The following is a 23,035-nucleotide window of genomic DNA, read 5'->3' on the forward strand; positions in this document are numbered from 1 at the left end:
GCTTATTTAACGTGTCTTCATATCATAACCAAAGTTATTAAAACGGTGCTTGCAGGGTGCTGACAATCAGGAAACTCAAATTTTGGTATAAATCCAGGCTAGCTGTTAGCAGCATTCACACCAAATCTGGCATTGTGCCGATTAGCCAAAGAGTTGTGCGACGGTGTAGGAGTATTTGTCTTTGTTAAGTTTGTACAACATTTAATGATAGAAAGAGATTGTATTGCTTGTTCCCATGGGCTGCCGGCGACTTTCCAGTCTGATCACCGATTACATGATTGGCCACCACACTGTGACATCGTGCTGTGTCTCTCTAACAGCTGAATCTGTTTCAACTTTTCACCACAGACTGCTTTGTTTTCTCGTTGGAGCCACATCACCGCAGCCTAGATGCACTACCTACATTTAAATGAATGGGCAGAGTGGGCTTTTCGCTGCAATGCTGCATTTGGTGTAAATGAAGCCTTACTTTTTGCTAAGCTAAGCTAACTAGCTGCTGGCTGTAGCTTCATGGTTACTGGACAGGCATGAGAGTGGTAACAATCTTCTCATCTAACTCTCTGCAAGAAAGCGAATAAGAGTGTTTCCCAAAATGTCTACCTATTCCTCTCACAGTGGGGCTTGCAGAACATGGATTCTTCACTGATGAAAACTACATTCATCACACTCATCTATATATAGTGTGTAAGTGGGTTCTCTGGTAAAAGTGTCATATTTTCCTACTCGTTCTCCTTCTCGTCTCCATTCATCTACACTGTGCCGCTTAGTTGGCCAAGATTTCATTTCAATCTTGCTGAGTCTTGGATTGCTTCACACTTTCTCAGCCAGGCCAGCCTGAGTCTGACAACATGTCAAGTAACACATTCAGAAAACTGGCTCAAAGCAGCAGTTACTTACACCAGGGAGCTGCCTATAAACCACACGCTTTGGTTACTTTTAGTTACTGAGCAGCTCCAGTGGAGCAGATGGGACACTATGATAGCAGCTGCCGAATGCTCACTCACCCAAATTATGATCAGAAACCCTTTAATTCAACTATTTTCAACTAGATTTCCTGGGTGTTTTCTTTCAGCAACCTGACATATTTATTGTGAGTACTCCTCCACCTCCTTTTGATCTCCATTCAAAACCCATTATTCTCACCTTGACTGAATCCAACAGGTCTTTTGGGAAAAAACGCCTCAAACCAACGTCTTTCCTGAAAAGAGAGACAGAGAGAGACAAGAGGAAGAGAGCAGAATGTTCATTATGCTGTAATTACACTGAGGAATGTTAATCGACAACCACTTCTGCCTTTATCTGATCTCAGGAGCTTATTTGTTCCTCTGCAGAGAAATTACCAACAACAGCTACAGACAGACACGGTTAGGCAGGACAGGCAACTGAAGACAAGAAACAGAAAACAGAAACAGAAAGCTATGACTAAGTGCTGACTACAGAGAGCACTACTCATCTTTTCCTAAGAGACGGGGCTGAGGAAAAACAGGGAGAGCAGAAAGAGAGAGATAGAGAGAGAGGCAGGGAGGAGTACAAAGAGGGAGACCACAGAGACAAAGAAAGATGTGCAGAGCTAAAACAGGAAGCCGGCTAATGACTCAAACTCCTCTGGAGAAAAGACAAGTACAGAGAGAGTAGGAGAGAACAAGAGGAGAGAGAGTGAGGGAAAGGTTGGGAGCTTACATCACCCTTTTTCTCCAACATAGGTCAAATATCAGTCAATTAGTAGTATAGTATTATTACACTGCATGGTGTACAACAGGGTTGGGGTTTTAGTTTCAGGCTGCCCCAGCTTTAAAGGGACAGTTCACCCTAAAATCAAAAACAAGTATTTTTCCTCTTACCCACAGTGCTATTTATCAATCTAGATTGTTTTGGTGTGAGTTGCAGAGTGTTAGAGATATCGGCACAAGAGTTGTCTGCCGTCTCTTGGATATAATGGAACTGGATGGCACTTGACTGTAAAACATCTCTATAGAACTCAACAGCAATGTCTCTTTCCAGAAATCATGACCCGTTACTCAAGATAATCCACAGACCTTGTTGTGAGCAGTTTTATGAAGGAACTATTCTCTTCCTACAGAACTATGCTCACTTAAGTGCATCAACGCACAGAAGGAAGAGTGCATCTACTGCTAGCTCACCTAGCACCACTGAGCTAGCTTATGTTAGCGCCCAGCTAAGGAGGAAGCCAATGATCCTTACAACTTACAATTTCACAAGCACAAGCTTCTCCTTCATGAGTAGATGCACACTTCCTTCTGTGCTGTGATACAGTTGGCGCGTGCAGTTAGGTGGAAAGAAAATAGTTCCTACATGAAACTGCTCACAACAAGGTCTGCGGATTATCCTGATTAACCGGGTCATGATTTCTGGAAAGAGACATTGTTTCTCAAATGTATTTTTGTGGCACTTTGAGCACCACAAGCTGAGTGCCATCGAGTTCCATTATATTTGAGAGGAGGCAGACATCTCTATAGCCGATATCTCCAACACTGCAACTCACACCAAAACATTTTAGATATATAATCTGCACTACAGGTTTTAGAGTGAACTGTCTCTATAAAGTATTCTCCTCTTAAGCAAATAAAACAAGTGTAAAAACCACTACTATGCTTGGGGCTGCCCATCATCATGTCTATGAGGGGATCATTTTATAAAATGTGCTGCATGTTACCTGTAAAACTGTTCACTTTCTCTCTCAAAATCAAAGCTATCATCAAAGGAGGAACAGGACGCACAAACAGATACAGGGAATAAAGGACTCAGAGATGACACACCACGCCGACCTCAAAGAACGAGCACTGACAAAGCCACTGATTACACGCATTGCATTAGCTCACAACCACAAGGACTACAGCCAACTCCGACCAGCTGATCTCCAAAATGAGATTGTGTTTAGTGGCTGCAGAAGAGGAACTAACCAAACAGGGGATAAGTGCATGGAAATACAACCAAAATGACAAAAAACATTGTCACACTGACACAAATCTGTTGAGGCAGTCTTATTACTGTATATACTTGGAAGACACACTGAAAATATGGGTCTTTAATTTCCCAATAATGTCTGAGAGGTTTCCTTGAAAGATCTATGTAGTCAGAACAAATTATGGGGAGAATAGAGACAGTTCTCAGTTGATACACTTCCAGTTAATTAATTCCAATTAATTGCTAGCACAACCTCCAGAGGGAGCATACAAAAACGAAACTCTTCAGGAAACTTCTTGAAATTTATAAGGAACTTAATCAGAAATAATGGACCCTGAAAACAAAGTGTTTGTGTGGTCTTTTGCTCTTTAAGGAACAAAGAGGAAAAAGCAGAGAAAAATGGAGAAATTAAATGGGTGAAACAACAGCACTGCCAAAATGTATGGGCGGTGATGGACCACAGACACTCAACAAGAGCCTTGATGGCCAACTGTCAGCTTGGTGTATTCAAAGCCCCGACAGCACTTTCCCTCTCCGTCTCTCTTTGGCTTAAAATATGCATGACACAACATCTTTTTCCAATCAAACGAGAGAGGCAGTGAGAGGGAGATGGAGAAAAAACAAAGAGAGGCGGAACTCAGGAAAAAGAACTGACAAAAAAAGAGGATGAGAGCTTGGAGGAGACAGACAAGAGACGGACTGAGAGGATGGAGAAGAGAGACAAAGAGATGTCGGTGGAAAGACAGAAGGCATTCTTCTAAGTTAATTTGAGAGCTCGTTAGGCTGATGGACTGAAAGAAAGACTTCATTGGAATAGGGCAGCTCATTAGAGTCAGAGCATGTTAGAGCCAAGCCTCGTTAGGGCCGGAGTTTGTTAATGTTCTTCATCGACATCCATCTACCAGGGAGCAACACATGGAGCAAACAAGGGAGCTACCATAGACAGAGCAGCCAAACCCAAATCAGTTTCCAAATATGACAGAGTACAGAACAAGACGAAGGTGATCAGGTGACTGAGGAAACGGGGATAAAAATAATAACTATAGCTACACTGTAGCCTTTTTTTGGCGCAAGTACATGTAGAAAAATGTCAAATCACAGTTGGACTACCAAAAAAAAAATTGAACAGCAATTTTTAAATGTTTCCAGACTTTTGTGCAATTCCCAAACTCTTGTTTTTCACTTCACAGATTTCTAGGAACTCTGTACCAAAAACTGAGACACTGTGTTATTCTTCTGTTCTTACTACTGGGATACAAAACATATTTCCAGGTCAACCAGAGACGTTGATCAATGGACTAAAATAACATAAAAATCTATATAATGGAAAGGTTGTCACTTTCCCTCAAAGTCCAAAAAGATTTCTTTCCAGATTTGGACCAAGTCAGCTGTGTATATTATAGGTTAGACTTAAGTTAGACTTGATCGAATGAGTGAGACCAAATGTGATTTACATTATTGTATCCATCTAATAGCTCACTCTTCATTCTTTTTTTCTCCCCTTAAACCCTTTGCAGCATCTAAGGTGAAAGCTTCCCTTGTTCAACTATAAATAAATAATTAAAGCTTATATTATAAATAACACCTCTGGTAGAGCCAGGCTGTAAAATGGTTATCAAAGTTTTTTTTTTAGTGTGAGAAAGAAAGAATGAAATTATTAAAAGACAACATGCACTGCTGCAGCAACTTCGCTCATGAAGAACATACTTACTCCAATAGTTCATAGTTGGATTTCTTGTCCAGGGCGTTTCCTCTCATGTCTTTGAAGAACCTCCTGGAATTGAAACCAGCAGGACACAGACAGAGAGAACAAGGTCAGATACATTCACTGCAGACATGCACACACGTAAAACAGACTACTTGTTAAATGAGTTCCTAAAACGTTTCAGGTTTTAAATTTTACCAGGACAAGGATTCATGTAACAACATCTACTTCCAGAAAGACCGAAGAGGTCAAAACTTCAGCAACATTTGCAGTGTAAAGCACGACTTTATGAGACCAGAACATTTTGGCTTGTGACCTACATCCAAATTACAACTGGGGGTTTTATGTTAGTCGAAGAAGTAGGTGTTCCTTTAAATAATGAACACTGATATACAGTGTCCTCCAAAAGTATTGGAACAGTGAGGCCAATTCCTTTATTTTTGTTGTAGACTGAAAATATTTGGGTTTGACATCAAAAGATGAATATGGGACAAGAGATCAACATTTCAGCTTTCATTTCCAGGTATTTACATCTGGATCTGATACACAACTTAGAAGATAGCACCTTTTGTTTGAACCCACCCATTTTTCATGAGAGCAAAAGTATTGGAACATGTGACTGACAGGTGTGTTTTGTTGCCCAGGTGTCTCCCAATTACATTGATTATTCAAACAATAAATAGCACTGGATGTCTGAGCTCAGTTTCAGATTGGGTACGATAGGTTTTGCCTGTGCAGACTGCATTTAGAGGTGGAACCAACATGAAAACCAGAGAGCTGTCTATGGGTGAAAAAGAAGCAATTGTGAATCTGAGAGAAGATGGACAATCAATCAGAGCCATTGCACAAACATTGCCCATAGCCAGTATAACCATTTGGAATGTCCTGAAGAAGAAAGAAACCACTGGTGTACTAAGCAATAGACGTCGAACAGATAGACCAAGGAAAACATCAGCAGTTGATGACAGAAACATTGTGAGAGCTGTAAAGAAAGACCCTAAAACAACTGTTAGTGACATCAGCAACAACCTCCAGAGGGCAGGAGTGAAGGTATCACAATCTACTGTTCGCAGAAGACTTCATGAACAAAAGTACAGAGGCTACACCAGAAGATGCAAACCACTCATTAGCAAGAAGAATATGAAGGCCAGGCTGGAATTTGCCAAAAGGTACAGAGATGAGCCTCAAAAATTCTGGGAAAAAGTTTTATGGACTGATGAGACAAAGATTAACTTTTTCCAAAGTGATGGAAAGGCAAAAGTTTGGAGAAAGAAAGGATCTGCTCATGATCCCAAACATACAAACTCATCTGTGAAACACGGTGGAGGGAATGTCATGGCTTGGGCTTGCATGGCTTCTTCTGGGACGGACTCTTTCATCTTCATTGATGATGTAACACATGATGGCAGCAGCAAAATGAACTCAGAAGTCTACAGAAACATTCTGTCTGTTAATTTAAAGAAAGATGCAACCAAACTGATTGGGAGATCCTTCATCATGCAGCAAGATAACGACCCAAAACACACTGCCAAAACAACAAAGGAGTTCATCAGGGGCAAGAAGTGGAAGGTTTTAGACTGGCCAAGTCAGTCTCCAGACTTAAACCCAATAGAGCATGCATTTTACCTGCTGAAGAGGAGACTGAAGGGAGTAACCCCCCAAAACAAACAACAACTGAAAGAGGCTGCGGTGAAAGCCTGGAAAAGCATCACAAAATAAGAATGCAAAAGTTTGGTGATGTCAATGGGTCACAGGCTTGATGCAGTTATTGAAAGCAAAGGATTTGCAACTAAATATTAAGTCTCATTCACTTTAATCTATTTTAAGTTTATATGTTCCAATACTTTTGCTCACCTAAAAAAATTGTGTTCCATTACAAATAATGCTATCTTCTAAGTTGTGTATCAGATCCAGATGTAAATACCTGGAAATAAAAGCTGAAATGTTGATCTCTTGTCTCATATTCATCTTTTGATGTCAAACCCAAATGTTTTCAGTCGACAACAAAAGTAAACGAATTGGACTCACTGTTCCAATACTTTTGGAGGGCACTGTATAGCCATCAAACATGCACATGCAGTTATCCATGCACAAAGTCCTGAAAGAGAGCCACAGTTTAGCAGTGTGAACAAGTCCCACCTGATTTCTAGACAGCCCAGTTTGAGAGCTACATCTTGCTCCACCTGTTCCCCGATCTCTGTCATGTAGTCGTTCTTCACCTGGGGGACACAAATACACACCACAGAAATATGTTTATTAAACACTTATTTCTACAAACAACATGCCGTCTACCTCACACACAAATGCACACACGGTCTTGCTGACCTAGATTACCCAAAGGCAAACACACACAGTCCTTCAAGCGGAACCATATGTCTCAGCGCTCACTCGCTGCTGGCAGAAAATTAAATATGTTTGTGTGTCTGGGTGCCTCTGGGAATGTGTGTGTGTGTGTTTATACCTGATGGTAGAAGTAGTTTAGTGTAGGTTTGTCTTCTGTAAACTGCTGCACAAAGCCCTTTGGAAGATACCGGATCCTTAACTCATACCTACAGAGGACAGGGAGAAAGATAGAGTGAGCCTTCATATTGTACAATAATTTGCAGCTTCTGTATCTACTGGAAATAAGTGTTGGGATACAGTGATGTGTTTGAGATGCCTTCTGTGGGGTTAAAAACATGAAGAACCTAAGGAAAAGCAGCGCAGAGGAGAGGAAAGGAGGACGGATGTGAAGTCAAATAAGAGAACAAGATTAATCAAGGAGTAGACATGATTAAAAAGAGCATGATGAGAAGAAGAAGAAGAGAAAGGATGTAGAGAAGGAGTAGGGAGAGGAAAAACAGAAGGTGGTAAGGAAAAAAATGATATGCAAGAATGCAAATAAGGAGACTGATTGCAGGATCAGTGGAGGAGAGAGACAGCAAGGGTTGTTGACTTAGTCAGACAAAGCAGACATCTGGTTCTCGCTCTTTTTATGTCCACAGTGCAAAAGGTCTCCACCTCACAATAGCATCAGCACAGAGACCACCACAATAAACGTAATATATACCAGTGCATTAACATCCAAACTGCCAAACCAACTCAACCACACCGCACCACACACATACAAGTCGTCCTAACAGACGGGCTGCACTGTTTTTCATGACGTTGTTTACAATAAATCACTTCTGCTGTTGTGCTGCACAATAGGGCAGACTGCTGAAGCTAGCCATTTGAGGAGACAGTAAATTTGACTAAATACACAAGGCGAAATAAGTCACTATTAAATGTTTAGGAAACCAATTATGAAGTGTAACTGCACAGCTTTTCTCCAAGGTTCTTTACTCCCTTTCGCCACAGAATCTCAAGCCAAGTTCATTTTGTATTTGATATATATAAACCTACTCTGCCTGGTAAACGTTTGAGACAACACCTCAGTTATATACTATCCAACGTCTTTGCATACTGGCTGCCTTAATTTAAGTCCAGTCACACCTGATTTAGCTTCACGTTCACTTCTATGCAATAAGAAATGACTCCATATTGATCCAGAGTTCAGTCTTGACACACAACATTGTGTGGCTCTAATGTCCAGCCAGTTGAGGAGAAAAGGTGAGACTGATCTTGTGTTGTGCAAATACTCTCTGTCTATAACCTCATTTATAGAGATACACTTGGGGAAATAATAAAAGCAGCAGAGAAGAAGGGACACTGCTTTGGCTGATCAGAAGCTGTGATTTACAGCTTTGTGGACTGCTGCTGTTAGCCCGCTAGCCACGCTAATACCCGAGGTTTCTGCTCACAACCCTTCTCACACTATTTCCTGTCTGCACACAAGTAAATCTAACAGAGGAAAATCTAGTCTGGCAGCACCTTTACAACCACTCAGCACGTTAGCAAATAAAATCACAGCAAAACAGCACCTCTGTGTCAGACATGCTTCTTATTTTTAGCCTGAGGCAGTGACACTGAACTAGGGTTGCCACAATACACAATTTTAAACGTCAATTTAAGTATAGAAAACAAGACTTGGTACCTCTTTTATACCATGGAAAAAGGAAAAAATGTCTGGCAAACAAAACAGTATTTCTTGCACACAGTGCTGGTTCCAAAAAAAGTCACTGAACGCACGAATCCAGTCGTATGGTGGGTTTGTTGCTGAAGAGAATGTTACAACAGCCACAGGTTGAGGATCGGGTGCTTTTCTTCACGGTTGTCTGTGCAGTTTTGGGATAAAACTCTGATTGGACTTTTATGTTTTTTAAAGCTCTGGTACTTTTGATACTATCAAATATATAATTAATAAAGATTGTTGCATTTTACGCCTGTGGTATCGAAAAGGTATCCATACCTCAAGCTTACTGTGTTTGATAGAATCTTAGATATGTTACATCAGCAAATATGACAGCTTATTAAACATATAGTTTAGTATATGACACACACACACACACACACACACACACACACACACACACACACACTCTTCTTCTTCTCTTACCTCCACTCCTCGTTTGGTCGTGCCTGGTCGTATTTCTCTCTGACGTGGGACACGCCCATATCGGGGTGGAGCCAGTGCACCTGGTCTCTGGACTGGCTGTTGCTGAGACGCAGACCAAAACAAGACGTCCAGCGCACTTTGTGGATGTCAAGGATCTTCTGGATGATTCCCTGGAAACAAAAAAGGGAACAGTTTTACTGTACTATACTTTTTTTACCCTCTTCACCTGCACAGTTAGACACACTGTTGTGAGACTAAACACTAATATTATTTTGGGATTAAGTGCAAAATCTGCAGATATTACTTTAATTATTGGTGTATTTGGCTAAACTGGGCTAAATTACAAAGCATTTGCCCTTCATCAGTAGCTGTGGTGGCTCAGCACATGTGCTAAACTGTATATCAATGTGGTGAGTGAACCAGAGATGCCCAGTGGATAAAGACAGTTATCCAGTCTATAAAGAAGTCAGTCTGCCATCCCTCAGTGTGCCAACTGCGCTCGTGTTTATGTTTGCTATTTTGCACCAGGTCAATGAGGACATGAGTCCATGTATGTGTGTGTAGGTGACTTCAAGCGACTTAATGCGCCATTCCCACCCAAACAAGTTGACAGACATCATACACACACATGATAATGCTCACAGAACCATGTGTGTTGCAAACGCTAGGGGGTCTGACCTAGATACTGAAAGAGAAAGTGGAGAGAGGAGAGGAGAGGAGAGGAGAAGATGTCTGCAGTGATGTATCCTGTGCAACCACTAAAGTTGGAGCAGTGCTAAGTAGTTTCCGTGTCATGGGAGTGTATCTAAAAGGATACATACACTAGTACACAGTGTACTGAGGTTATACAGTACAGGCCAAAAGTTTGGACACACCTTCTCATTCAATGCGTTTTCTTTATTTTCATGACTATTTACATTGTAGATTCTCACTGAAGGCATCAAAACTATGAATGAACACATGTGAAGTTATGTACTTAACAAAAAAAGGTGAAATAACTGAAAACATGTTTTATATTCTAGTTTCTTCGAAATAGCCACCCTTTGCTCTGATTACTGCTTTGCACACTCTTGGCATTCTCTCGATGAGCTTCAAGAGGTAGTCACCTGAAATGGTTTCCACTTCACAGGTGTGCCTTATCAGGGTTAATTAGTGGAATTTCTTGCTTTATCAATGGGGTTGGGACCATCAGTTGTGTTGTGCAGATGTCAGGTTAACACACAGCCGACAGCCCTATTGGGCAACTGTTAAAATTCATATTATGGCAAGAACCAATCAGCTAACTAAAGAAAAACGAGTGGCCATCATTACTTTAAGAAATGAAGGTCAGTCAGTCCGGAAAATTGCAAAAACTTTAAATGTGTCCCCAAGTGGAGTCGCAAAAACCATCAAGCGCTACAACGAAACTGGCACACATGAGGACCGACCCAGGAAAGGAAGACCAAGAGTCACCTCTGCTTCTGAGGATAAGTTCATCCGAGTCACCAGCCTCAGAAATCACAAGTTAACAGCAGCTCAGATCAGAGACCAGATGAATGCCACACAGAGTTCTAGCAGCAGACCCATCTCTAGAACAACTGTTAAGAGGAGACTGCGCCAATCAGGCCTTCATGGTCAAATAGCTGCTAGGAAACCACTGCTAAGGAGAGGCAACAAGCAGAAGAGATTTGCTTGGGCCAAGAAACACAAGGAATGGACATTAGACCAGTGGAAATCTGTGCTTTGGTCTGATGAGTCCAAATTTGAGATCTTTGGTTCCAACCGCCGTGTCTTTGTGAGACGCAGAAAAGGTGAACGGATGGATTCCACATGCCTGGTTCCCACTGTGAAGCATGGAGGAGGAGGTGTGATGGTGTGGGGGTGTTTTGCTGGTGACACTGTTGGGGATTTATTCAAAATTGAAGGCACACTGAACCAGCATGGCTACCACAGCATCCTGCAGCGACATGCCATCCCATCCGGTTTGCGTTTAGTTGGACGATCATTTATTTTTCAACAGGACAATGACCCCAAACACACCTCCAGGCTGTGTAAGGGCTATTTGACCAAGAAGGAGAGTGATGGAGTGCTGCGGCAGATGACCTGGCCTCCACAGTCACCGGACCTGAACCCAATCGAGATGGTTTGGGGTGAGCTGGACCACAGAGTGAAGGCAAAGGGGCCAACAAGTGCTAAACACCTCTGGGAACTCCTTCAAGACTGTTGGAAAACCATTTCAGGTGACTACCTCTTGAAGCTCATGGAGAGAATGCCAAGAGTGTGCAAAGCAGTAATCAGAGCAAAGGGTGGCTATTTTGAAGAAACTAGAATATAAAACATGTTTTCAGTTATTTCACCTTTTTTTGTTAAGTACATAACTCCACATGTGTTCATTCATAGTTTTGATGCCTTCAGTGAGAATCTACAATGTAAACAGTCATGAAAATAAAGAAAACGCATTGAATGAGAAGGTGTGTCCAAACTTTTGGCCTGTACTGTATGTATTTGCCTGCAAAATATTCTCATTGTGCAGAGTGTCCTTTATCAGAGGAGACAGCTCGGACCTTGTGAAAATCCACCTTAAAACCACTGCTTGGGATAAACTGCAACAAATCGGGTCACCAAATGAGCACCAGATGTGTTGTAGTCCCCAGCAAATGCACTATTTGCTCTTGTTTGAGAATCCGGCTGACTTTGTGAGTTTTGGATTGTATTGAAATGTAAGGCATCTCCTGTATTTTGTGAGCATATATACATTTAGAACATGATGGCAGAAAAAAATACTTCTCTTCTTACCCTGACGTCAGTTGCATCTCCATATCTAATATTGGAGGACCAGCAGCTCTGTTCAGAGTTGTTCTCAAAGTGATGGAAGACTTTCAGAACCCTGTCCACAGAGCCGGTCATGGTTCGGTCCGACCCCCCTGCGCTCAGCCGTGACTTGGCGCCACCCAGGAGGGCATGGTTCAGGTTGGGGTCCAAGTAAGCCGTCGCCATGGTTTTCCCTGCTGACACTGCTGCTGCTAGGTGTCTGTCATATTCTGGGCAGAAGAGAGAAAATCAGACATTGGTGAAATGAGGGAGAATAAAGAGTCGAATCAGAAGGAAAAAGAATATTTCTAACTTAATCCTTCCTGTGAGAGTTTAGCCTGTGATGCCTGGTTCACACTACTTGACTTGAGCCCTGATTTTCTGCTCACTGACAGTTTTTGGAGCTCCCTGCCAAAAGTCCTAGATCAGAAACAAATTGGTGTTGGCTCAACATTTGCAAACTGCCACTTCCATGGCTGCATGCTGCATCGTTGTGTCGCAGATGTTCCCCAAAACTCTGGCATGTTAAATATCTGGACTTGTCAGGAACCTTGTCAGCGAGCTACAGCCAATGAGAGCACAAGACATGTCTAGGAGAGAGACAAGTGGCTCTGCGACACGCTCCACGGTGTGTGTATGTGTGTGTGAGAGGGATAGACAGAAAGTGACAGAGAAAGACTAAAAGACAGTGGAAGTTGGACTGTTGCATGCAATGTTTCTGTGAGTATTAGGCTATTATTAGCTTACTAGCAACTCTGCTTCACATAACATACTCATCTGAGATTTCTCCTGGTGACAGATTTTGAAGTGTGTGACCCTCTTACACCGCTCAGTCATGTAGTGTGAAAACCACAACAACTTCAAGACTCCTGATTACAAGACAGCAAGTTATGTAAACGGTACAGCGATCTGATGACTTTGAAAGTCGTGTAGGGTGAACTTAGCTTATTCGAATATTGACCACTGCTTCACATACTAGAGATGCGCGGATGGCGATTGGGCGCACCCGAATCCTCGTGCACTCATCAATCAACCACCCGCTACCCACCCGACGTAATTATCTTCTAAAATTTAGAGACCCGCACCCAACCCGTGCCAAATATTAAGTTATTGTATTTACATTTAAATGATGTCCAGCCATTGGTGCTCATTCGCTTTTCATATAGGTGCATTTTCTTGACTTAAACAATTAAAAGATTATGGGCTACTTTCAAATGTGGTCACATCTCTAATGTAAAAATTTACTCTAGCCTAATATTGTTTGCTCTGTTGCTTTGTTTTTTTTTAAAAAGTGCTATATAAAAAAAGGTTATTAAATACGAATATAACTGACAAATCCACCCACAATCCACCCGAAATTAATTACAATGTTATTTTTTATTGGCCCACCCACCCGCGGATATCCGCAAGATTTGCAACTCTATCACATACACAGGAAAAGGATGCATTAGGGCTAACAACAAAGAAGTGACTAATCTGCAGATTTTCATCTTGACTAATCGTTTGGTCAATATACTGTATATCCTAATGTCTAAGGTGGCATCTTCACGTTGCTTGCTTTGTGCAACCAGCAGTCCAAAACCCAGTGGTATTCACTTTACAGTAATATAAAACAGAGAGAAGAAGCAAATTGATTATCAAAATAGTTGCAAATTTCTAATTTTCTGGCACTCAGTTAATCAAATAATCAATGGTTTGAGCTCCACCTCATAATGCTTGTTTTGTCCAAAGAACATTTCAAGAACTAAAAAATAATGAATCCACTATTAGACGATGAAAAGCAGTAAATCCTCACATTTAAGGAGCTGGAACCAGATAACGTTTGGCAGTTCTGTTTGAAACACTGACAGAAACAAATCATTAATAGTTTTGTATTTCTGTCATTCTACTAATTGATTAGACAACTAATTATTTCTGCTCTAGTTTGTATAATATAATAATAATAGACTGATGCTAGGTGTTTTTCCTTCCCCTTGTAATATTGTTGACTTGTATCTTGCTCTTGTCTTCCTTAGAATAAACCTTGTACAGCAAAAGTCTGCTTTGGATGTGACGTTCTTTGGCAAGATAGTTCTTCGGTATTTCATTGTTTCATGTCTTTCATCTTCCCAGGGAGAGAAATAAAGACGGAGAAGTACAGTCAGGGTCAAGGCTCGTAGGCACCTGTGTGTCTATGACATGACACAAAGAAGAATACAATGCACCTCGGGCTGACGTTTTTCCTGAATAAGAAGTCGCAACACTGACACACTTCCTGGAATTCCATGGTAACTTCATCTGGGAATGCCCGACAAGAAGAACCTTCTCTGTGTCTGCGTGTGTGAGGGTGCAGGACATGTTTTGTGTGTGTGCGGTCTGTAATAATGACACTGTGTAGGGAAAAAAGACCAGATCGCTTTCACTATCTTTTTTCTGCTTCCCTTTTGCCCTGTGCTTCTCTTCCTCTCTCCTCCATTAAAGGAAAATTGATATGTTCTAGAAGGTAATTACACCTGAGAGAAAGAGACGGAGAGAGCGGATGCATACTCACACTCACACACACACACACACACACTTGCATAAGTCAGAGGAAAGACTATAATGTCGTTGAGGGACATATCACAGTGAGATAAATATGTCCTTCCATGTCACTCTGCCCATTTCAAATGACTTTTATATTGACAAATCACTCACACACACACACACACACACACACACACACAGCTCACACACCTCACACAGAGCAACAGTAGCTTTGGCTGTACACCAAGTCAGTTCCCATGGAGTCAGATGTCACACTGTGGAGGGGCTTCATGCTACTGTGTGTGTGTTTTTTCTGTGTGTGTGAAGGAGATTTCATTCACCTCTGTCCCAACACATGGGGAAGGGGCTGCAGCCACTCATCGCCATGGAAACACATGTCTGTCCCTCCCTGTGTCTGTCTGCGCCGAGGACAGACACACAGCTAGCAGTCTCGCAGCCCCGCATCACACACGCACACACTAAACTTCTTGTGTACAGAAGCTACATAAATAAATACACACACACACACACCCCAAGGTCCTGACACAACTGCAAGAACACGCTCACATAACCCAAACACTGCGATACACACACACACTCTGTCTCCAAGGCTGAAATCTTTGTCTCCAACTTTTGTCAACAGCTTTGTTAGCCAGCAGTTACTTCCAGAGGGGTAATCCTCGAAAAGGCCAATTTTTATGTCCTCTGACACGTTGTATGGAGTGTGAAGACGCCACAAAACGAGAAACACATCAACAGGCAGAAAGTTAAATGAAAAAACTCTTCTTTGTTTGTGTAATCCTGTTCCTGTTATCCACAGTTGCACAAGTCAAGATCGATCTCCAGAGATGTAAAGCTAGTTTCATCCACAAGCTTCCCTCCTCTTCTGTCTCAGTCCACTTCTAAAGTACTCCTCAGTGGCCCCTCTCTGATGACAACACACTGTTTGTTTTTTGCCCAATTTCTGCCCCATGCCTGCACTCCATAGTTACGCAGTTGCCGAGGAAGAGTCAAGCTGCCATCGCTCAGGAGAGGATTCGGGCTATTTCGCTCAGTGGAGTCCCTGTGATGGTGAGAAGACTGTCCCTCCAGCAAAAAGTTCACAGCCAAATCCAACTTGTACAGTGTTGGTCCAATGAGCAGACAGTTACTTAGTGGTCACAGAGAAGGAGAGACAAATTCTGCGCTCAGTGATAAACAAACAGAAAGTTAACTTGGAAAAAGAAAGTGAGAGAACAGAGGGAGCCAGAAAAACAAAGCGAACAGAGACAGAGGGAGAGAGAGAGAGAGAGAGAGGGAGAGAAATGCAGCGATTGTTTCAGGATGAATGAGAGGAAGAAGAGGACAGAGCTGCACAACTGAAAGAAAGTTGAGTGGGGAATGAGAGAGATCGAGAGAGAGAGAGACACACAGGGGCTGCAGGAGAAGCAGGAGGAGCTAGAAACTATTAATATGCTAATCTCACTAGTCTCTTGTGTTCAATGAAAAAAAAAACCTCCCACTTCTGTTTATGAAGCTGACCTCAGAACAGCCCTCATGTTGTGCCAATATTGCTACCATGGTAAATGCAATGCAAGATAAAAATCTCCTTATGTAAGTACTCTGAAATACACATCTACAGCACCTCCTTTGCTGAAGATAACAGCAAATACAAAACACACGTAAAAAGAAGCCAGGACAGAAACAGTGATCAAAACCAGTTTACATCTCCATCATCTCCCACACTACACTCCTCCTGTAGCTAATTTAAAGCTACATATTTTCACACTGACCACTATTTAACAATAGAGCTGCAACTATTATTTGATCAGTTGTCAACTATTTAAGTGAGTGCCAACTATCTGAGTAATTTAAAGAAAAACTGTCAAAATTCTCTGATTCCAGCTCCTTAAATGTGAATATTTTCTGGGTTTTTTTGCTCTTCTGGGAGAGTAAACTGAATATTTCGGGTTTGTGGACAAAACAAGACATTTTAAGACGCCATCTTGGGCTTTGGATAATTTTTTTTTTTACCATTTCATAGGCCAAAAAAATAATCAGTAAGTTAAGAAAATAACCAACAGATTAATCGACAATTAACATAATTGTTAATTGTAACCCTATTTAATGATAGCCATTTTTAAGTCTTTGGGCAAGTTACCACAATCCCCTGCACTCTGTCTGGCTCTCCAAAATAGAGCTGCAATGATTGATTAATTGGTTTTCCACTATTAATATATTCGCCAACTAATCTGAGTAGCAATTAATTAGTCTGAGTGATAAAAAAAAGTCAAAATTCTCCGATTCTAGCTTCTAAAATGTGAATGTTTTCTGAATCCTTCATTCCCAGATGACAGTAAACTCAATATCTGGACAGAAAAATTAATTTGAGGAAGTCATCTTGGACGTTTGGAAACAAAACAAAAAAACAAACCAACAAAAAAAACAAAAAAAACAAACATTTTATACCACTTTCTGACATTTTCTGGCAATAAAAATAATGGTTAGTTGCAGCTCTAGTCCAAAATGGCCAAGTTAGCTATCACAAATAATGAAATTATCGGAACACAAACATTCTTTTTCCAAACTAGAAAAAACACAAGAGAACAAAAGTACATTTTCGCCAACATGCCCGTTGCCCTGGCGGTGCCCAGCATGTAAACAAGCAGGTCTACACAACATGCCGACCAATCCACTTCCAAACCACAAGGTCTTAATCAATCGCACTTCATACTGAGCATTCAAACTCATTCAGCCTGTACACTGGGGGTCATACTCCCTCTAGCTCTCAGAGTGCTGGAGGTGCTGCCCTGAGGGCTCGTCTCCAAGGCAACATGCCTACAATATCCTGTGAGCGAGTGGCACCTATCACCACGAGTGTTACTGCTGACCAGATGCCAGCCTCCATTAATCACACGGACATTTATATGGCCGAACACATCGACTGAGGAACCCAACAGAGTTCAGCGAGTTACTGAACACACACAAACATAAATGCGCACAGCAACGTCACAGAAACTTGAAATCTTGATGGTACCTTTGTGTGTGTGTGAGTGTATGTGTGTATGTGTGTGTGTGCACGCACGTGGGTTTCCTATAATTTGTGTTCCATCTTAGGCATTGGCCATTGTTATGAAAATCTGGTGGGACCAGAAGGTTTTAGGAGGGGGTGTGCGTGTGTGTGTGTGCTATTGAAAGCCTTTTGTCGGAGAGCCGGATGTTGCCATGAATGGGAAGCGCTCTTTTGGGACTCTGCCAAAGTCTCTCTCTCTCGCTCTCTTGCGCTGTATGTTGTGAACACATAATTATTTTACCAGAGGAGGGAAACACCCACCACCTACTAAAAAAAAAAAAAAAAAAAAAAAAAAAAAAAAATCAAAGATGCAGGTAAACCTCAGAAGTGTAGTAGCTACTTTGATGTATGCGTGCATATGTTTTTATTAGTGAACAATCAATGCGCTCGCATCCATGCCTTGAAGTTAAACTTCAAAAGCTATTTGAATTAGACACGTATTTCATCTCATAAATTTAAACAGTCTTCCTGCTTGTAATTCAAATCACTGTTTGCTACATTACTATTTTTGTTGCTGATCCTGTCAGAACTATGTGTAACAATAACTGTTTTCACACCTGCATGTCAAAAGTCATACAGTCACAGCCTCAGTTTGCAAAATTCACTTTTTTGTCAAACAGCCAAATGGCCAGTGAATATTCAAATTTTATCAACCACTCAATGGGTTACCATTATTTCTTTTGTTGTTGATGTTTTTTTTTGGCTAGTGAGTGAAGCAAACCTATTAGCCACATTTGGCTATTGGATGGTGCTAATTTTGTACCCTTCATAGGCCCTTTAACTATTGACGATGTCAACTTTACAGCTCCCTCTCTCAATTTGTAATACTGTAATGAGGTTGTACGTAGGTTCTATTCTTCTTAAAACACACACTTTACAGTGTCAACATACTTTGGAATCTAAAAATTGCCTATATTAACACAAATGGATATCTCATTAATGTTTGCAGGGCCTTTTGTTGTTGTAATGTTACTATTTCCTTGACCTACAGGACAAATAATTGCCATTTCTTTGTGTGTCTGAGTCAAGTGATTGTTGGCATAAATAGTTTAACATGAGCTAATATTTAGAAGTTTTACTTATGATATGCACTGATGACATAAATGCATAAATCAGCGGTCCAATGAAGTATCTGAAGACTGTGGAGTGATTATGTTGATGAAGACCCCACACCTGATAATTATCACTTTAGGTGTGAAGAAAACCCCCAAAATGCCTCGTAAACCCCCAAAATGCCTGCACACATGCTGGAATTACCCTGGAAACATCCTGTCCAACTTTGTTTCTGTATTGACGATTCCATTGTTATTCTCTTACTTCCTTGCAGCTGGCAACAAATAGGAATTGCTGGACACTGGCAACTTGATTTATCTGACGTTACTGGCCAACGAGGCCTTCTTTCAGGGCAGAGTGCCACGACACATACATATGCTTCCCCACTTATCTTATTTCTGTAGAACATAAAGGGGAAAAAAACACACCCTCAGGTGGTTGGGCGTTGGACTTTTAATTATCTTCAAAGAGCATATTTTGTTTCTGCTATCTACAAAGTGAAGATTACAATTAGTCACTCACTCCAACTACAGCAATTCTTTCCCTCACCCCTGTCTGCACTAATAAGACCAAAACACCCACACACAGATAGATAGTCCCATTCTGTCTGTTTTCTCACTGGTGTAACTGTCTCACACATTAATAATATGACTCACATAAATATGTGCAATTAGTCTATCTTCTCATTAGCACCAACACAGATTATTAGCCTGAGCTCCTGAGAATATCTCAACAGCTGACGTCTCACAAGAGGATGTCAAACAATAACACAACACATTCACTTATTCTCATCACACTTGTTCTTCATTAGACTGCAATCCCTTGTAGGAAATAAAATACTGAAATAAAACTATTCCTCATCTTTGAAAATTAAGGGTCCATTTATGTCTCTTTTCCACCTCTGGAGATACAGACTGCATGTCATGGTCTTAAGCAGTGAGTTGTACGTAGGCTCAGTTGTCATGGAGTTGGCTAAATTTTAATGGAATGATTTAAGTGTGGAATTTACAAACTTTGACATCATGACAATGAAGCCAACTTCTATTTCCTGATGAAGACTATGACATGTGGTTGAAAGCACCAGAAACAGAAAGCACTAGTAATGCCTGGTTCACACTACACAACATTTTTGTCCGTTCTGACAGTCACTATGTTAGATTACGTGATTGTGGAGTCATAAAATCGTGCCATGACTTGGCCGACAGACATGACAGACTACACGATGGTCCACACCAATCATCCCCAGTTGTCTTTCGCAACATGTGTGATGTCATCGGGTTGTTCTTGTCCTATTTTTATTATTTTTACTATTATTTCAGTTCATGTGCCAGCCAAAATTTTGTTGTAGTAACATAAAAAGTGCCACCAGATGGCAGGAGCTACATTTGAAGTACCGCATGCAAACATGCAAGTCACTGAATCCTCCACAACAAGTTCCTGCAAATGTTTCACAATAAAAGCCTTTTTAGACAATGAAGGGATTCTCTCAACTGAAGTTATAATGGGCTTTTAATTTTTTACAGATACAGGAAGTGTTGAGTTTGAAATTACGTCACAATATATTAACTTTATGAAGGCAAACAGGAGCAGATAAAAAGTAGAAAGTATCAAAATACAGAGGGAATAATATCTATTTCTATTGGTCAAAGAGACGGCTGTGACAGGAGCAGTCGTGAACGACATAAAAAAATCAAACATGCTAGACTTTCTGTCTGGATGTCGTGAGGCGTCCCAGACGTAGCATCAGTTGTCGTCTACTATGACACACTACACAAGATGAAACGATGGATTATCGCGTACGACACTCATTGTCGTTCACGATTCAGGCCGACACCGTACGACGCTGCAACTGGCTGTAATTGGGCTGATATTGTGTAGTGTGACCACTCTGTTGCCTCACTCAATGCCCTTCCCACATCTGATTGGTTACACATGACAAGTAACAGCCTATTAACACTGAAGGCAGCCCTGCCATGGCTGACGACTGGGGCTGATCTGGTGAATGAGTGGTGCTGTGTGTGAAAGGCAACAGACATTACTGGCGTTGAAACAGGGATCAAAATCTTCTACAATGAAGTTGCAAAAACTCCTAGTGTTTCAGCTGTGTAAAAGTGGTTACTGGAAGTAACTTCAGCTATATAAGTACAAGAGCTGCAAGGAGAGAAAGAAGGAGTAAGACAGCACCTGGATGCAGCATTTCTGTGTACAACACTGCACTGGATGTAGTTTTACAGTAATACATCTCATCTTTTCCCTTTTAGGGACCCACTGTGTTGACCTGACCACACTTGAGCTGCTACAAACACTAAATGAGTGAATGAAGCCATTGAGTGCTCATCAGTGCTGCAGCAGATGTGTACAAAACACAAAGGTCAGTGACTCACCTGTGTAGTAGGCAATCCTGGAAATATCTGAAAGACAAACACAGATAATAAACAGAATTAGCTGATTTGTTTAAGTACGAGCCACTGAATAAAGCAATCATCAGGTTGGAACAAATTCCACAGCATTTGTTCTCGGATCAGTTACTTAATGTGGATTGCAAAAGGGAACCAGTGTCTGCTGCATGATGTTTGTCAATTTTAATAGATTCATTAAATCAATCAATAACCTGATAAAGTCAACAGGATATTGATTGCTTCTGGAAAAAAAATCAATATCCCATGGTTACATGATTTACCCCCACCCGCAATATGCTGAAGCTCTATTGATTAAACTAACTAGCTAACTGAGAGATGTTGATGGATTCTTGCTCAGCAGCTGTGAGATGAGGACGGTGATGCGGGCTCCAGGTGATTCCACCATCTTTCATTTGTTTGGTTGGTAAACTACAAAATGACGTGGCTGTGCTTGCTTGACACTCACATCTATGTGTACTGAATATGAAGAGAATACATGTTTTAGCAGAAAGTTGTAGATGCTAAAAAGTGCACGAAATGCTTATTTGCCTCCAAGTTAAAAGTAAAACAAACAGTCCTACTCTTATCATCGAGGCTAGGTACATAACACTAAATCGATACCACAGCTCTCAAACTCCCACAGGAAGTGCAGGAGAAGCCTTTTGAAAACTTGACACCCAGACCTATCACACCCAGTTAGAGCAGTGATAGGGCTGTGTGCAGGAGGAGGTCAAGAGGATAAGTGCTGAAGTGCTTTAGACACCCTGATGTACACACAAATACTGGGTTAGCATGCACACACACTTGCACACGAACACACACACAGGGTGAAATGACAGCAGGGGTTGTCAACAAAAATGATGTAATGGTAACAAGAATCTCCACACACCAAAAGGAAATACCAGAAAGGTGACTCATGGTGTGTGTATTATCGACAACCCTTTGTAATATGAAACCAAGACCCCACAGTTAGTGTGTGTGTGTGTGTGCATCTGTGTGCTCATGCTAGTGGTTGTGGGACTGAAATATAACATCAATACAGTAAGATAAATATTAACAATACACAATTGTTAATATTTATCTTACTTTAATTGAATCTTTACATAATATATTCTGAGAACTTCTCATCTTCTCTCTCCGCAAACAATCTTAATTTCAGGTAATACATTTTCAGTTTCAATTTTAACATTTAAATTTAGGTTCATCTGACAACTTAATTCATTTAAACGCATCCCCTCTCAAAACACATCTGAAACAGTGGGAAAAATTTGTATGTCAGGCATTTGGTTATTATGTCAAATGGCGGTAAGGTCAGATAATGTTAAAAGAGTCTTATCTTAACCTTCATCTCTGATATGAAAACTGTCCTTGTGACTTGGCCCGCTGCGTTGGAATGCAAACATCAAGCCTGCTACCCCGCAAAATACAACACGTTGCCATGGATCACCTCGATGATTAAGTCAATGACAAGCATGATAATAAATGTCTAAACTACGGGTGGCCGAAATGCTTCACAACTTCAGTAGTTGCCATGGTAATCAATGTCCAAGTCAGTATTTGAATGCTCCATTTATATATCCTTAGTATTATTACTATTATTCTGAGTCACTTGCAGTACAGCAGCACTGAAATGGGGACAGTTTGACCACCTGTGACAGACTTGTAGACTTTGTTTGCAGAGACGACCCCCAAAAACTCAAGAGCCAGAAATGCCAAAGGAAACTGGCATAGCACAAATGTATAACGAACTTGCCAGATTGCCTGAAAACTGTGAATAACCATATTGCAAAGTACTATTTCTTCCTAGCTATAATGGCTAATATAACGGCAACCTGCATGCTAAAAAGGCCAATTTGTGTCCTCGTCTCTCATTACTCCATCTCCCCTGTTGGTGCTTTGACTGATCTTGGATATTTCTCACTGAAGCTTTGATGAGCCCTGGACTAAACCATATCCTACATGGATCAAATGGACCAAGTTACACAGATCTGGAGCTGCTCAAGTGTCGAATATTCTATAATGACATCTTCAGTAGATAGAGCTTAACCCTGCACACACCATCTGTCCCATGGATGCTTACACTGACTATTTGTCTTTCACTGTCTCTCTTGTGAGAGCTCAATGCAAGTTAA

General features: G+C 41.1%; 1 protein-coding gene across 10 annotated transcripts in view; it reads right to left on the minus strand.

Annotated features, from left to right (window-relative positions):
- The window catches only part of ptk2aa (protein tyrosine kinase 2aa), a 77,554-nt gene that overhangs the window by 39,052 nt on the left and 15,467 nt on the right, over positions 1 to 23,035 (minus strand). For 3 of the 10 annotated variants that reach the window (XM_078175600.1, XM_078175601.1, XM_078175596.1), the window contains exons 2-8: positions 20,889 to 20,915; positions 11,883 to 12,127; positions 9,108 to 9,277; positions 7,092 to 7,179; positions 6,770 to 6,849; positions 4,637 to 4,699; positions 1,144 to 1,198 (exon numbers count right to left, since the gene is read on the minus strand). In XM_078175600.1, the coding sequence (XP_078031726.1) occupies positions 1,144 to 1,198; positions 4,637 to 4,699; positions 6,770 to 6,849; positions 7,092 to 7,179; positions 9,108 to 9,277; positions 11,883 to 12,083 (657 nt within the window). In that variant the 5' untranslated portion in view covers positions 12,084 to 12,127; positions 20,889 to 20,915. Of the gene's footprint in view, positions 1 to 1,143; positions 1,199 to 4,636; positions 4,700 to 6,769; positions 6,850 to 7,091; positions 7,180 to 9,103; positions 9,278 to 11,882; positions 12,128 to 14,740; positions 15,780 to 20,888; positions 20,916 to 23,035 lie in introns of those variants that run through there. The other 7 variants (XM_078175598.1, XM_078175599.1, XM_078175597.1 and 4 more) reach the window with 4 other exon arrangements.

The sequence above is a fragment of the Epinephelus lanceolatus genome, chromosome 16 (assembly GCF_041903045.1).
Source record: "Epinephelus lanceolatus isolate andai-2023 chromosome 16, ASM4190304v1, whole genome shotgun sequence".
NCBI classification, from domain to species: Eukaryota; Metazoa; Chordata; class Actinopteri; order Perciformes; family Serranidae; genus Epinephelus; species Epinephelus lanceolatus.